This window comes from Suricata suricatta, chromosome 5 (genome assembly GCF_006229205.1).
Source record: "Suricata suricatta isolate VVHF042 chromosome 5, meerkat_22Aug2017_6uvM2_HiC, whole genome shotgun sequence".
NCBI lineage: Eukaryota > Metazoa > Chordata > Mammalia > Carnivora > Herpestidae > Suricata > Suricata suricatta.
The window spans coordinates 85,253,494-85,255,200 of NC_043704.1; the positions used below are offsets into that span (position 1 = coordinate 85,253,494).

A 1,707-nucleotide genomic window follows, 5' to 3' on the forward strand; every position below is an offset into this window, starting at 1 on the left:
CAATAAGGACCAATGACTTTACATTAATGGAGCTATGAAATAATAAACTCATCAGTGAAGAAACTGGGAAAAAGTTCAAATGGAAAAGAGTGATTCACTATTCTCTTTATACAGTATTGAAACAACCATAACATTCAAACACCAGGAAGTCCTAAGTAATATTAAATAGTAATTCGTAACTGTGAAATACTGTAACATCCTGAAGTACCTTCTGAATGACAAAAACAGATGAAATTTTGTTCAGTGTAACTTCAGTTTTTTACACAGAACTATGCATTTTTAAAAACTGGTATTCCATGTCAGATATACACAAAAACCTTAACAGACTAGACTGCTCAATGAGTAGAGCTCCGCGTTGCTTCATTGTTAGGGACTAATGAGCTTATAATTCAATGAAATCCTTTTAACATGTTGTGGTCTACAGAATGACATGTTCAAATTGTTCAGTCCTATTAGTTTTATTAACAAAAATCCCCCATTCCTTTATAAGGTATTTAATTCCTCTTACAATCACCTTCAAAGGGCCTTAGTTTTTGTCTAGGTAAATGAAAGTGTGACCCTCCAGTCCCATCTTTGGGTTCTTCATGAGTCACAGTTGAGTGTAACTCAACAGTGACCTTCCCATGAATTTTCCAACAGACATTTTATAGTACTTTTAATACTTTCCCACAGAGTATCCTGTCTTTCTCTTGGCTTTTGTCAAATTAATAATGGCATGTGGTGTTCCTTAGCATAACCTGCCAAAATGTGATAATTTCCTTGGAAGAAAAGCCATGGGCTGCAACCACACGTCTGAGTTGACAGACATCCAAATGGATCCTATATAAAAAGAAAAGGTTTGTGTCTTCTGGAATATGGATGTCCACGTTTAATAAACTCAAACCGATCCCAACATAAACATCTTCAAACTTGATGGGTTTTACATGACTCATCATTTCATAGATTCTTGGCACCAAATCTTTGGACATTATGTAACCCAACCCACTGCAATAGGGAGGAAACACCTTGAAGGGATACTCTTTGTATGAAATATGGGCTTTTTGGTAAAATCCTCTATAGGAATAGTTATCAATTAAAGGATAACCTGTGAAAAACTTCTCTGAATGGTTTACATTTAAAAGATACTTCACTAAATTTCCAGTATTGATGAAAACATCAGTGTCTGTCTTCATGATATACTTGGCATGGGGCAAAACTCAGTTACCCACCTGAATGCCATAATTGTTTTCAAGGTCAGATTATTATACGTGTCTAAAAAATCTTGTATTATGTCACCATAAAGAACGTGCTCCTCCTCTAAGGACAGGGCTAACACTTTGCCTTCCTTTTCAGCAGGCTGACCTAGTAAAAAAAATGTAAGAACCTCATATCCCCACCAAGACTTTTTTTCACCCCAAGTAACTCTAATGGCCTGTCTGGCTTTCACATCTGAAGAGTGTGAGGTCACCAGGATGACAAGAAATGGGCTTTGATGAGAGCAGTTTGAATGCTCTAGAAGTGTGAAGCGAAAAGTCTTGTCTGTAAATTGGCTCATACTCATAGAAGTACATCCAGTTTACACGTTCTATCACATTGTAGTGGGGCAGGCTGAGGTACCACATCACAAGGAAACTCAGGAGGGACAGCAGCAGGAGGCTCCATTTGAGGGATCTCAGTGACATCCTACTCGGAAGAGTGGTCAAGAGAGTCAGGGCCATCCACAGCAGC

At 38.0% G+C, this 1,707-nt stretch overlaps 1 protein-coding gene across 1 annotated transcript; it reads right to left on the reverse strand.

The window, feature by feature from the left end:
* Positions 1–704: 704 nt before the first annotated feature.
* LOC115292734 (UDP-GalNAc:beta-1,3-N-acetylgalactosaminyltransferase 1-like) lies at positions 705–1,701 on the reverse strand. Its single transcript, XM_029940769.1, is given in 3 exon segments — positions 705–1,186; positions 1,189–1,510; positions 1,512–1,701. Coding segments are annotated over 3 exon segments (990 nt in total). The 5' UTR covers positions 1,698–1,701.
* Positions 1,702–1,707: the final 6 nt, after the last annotated feature.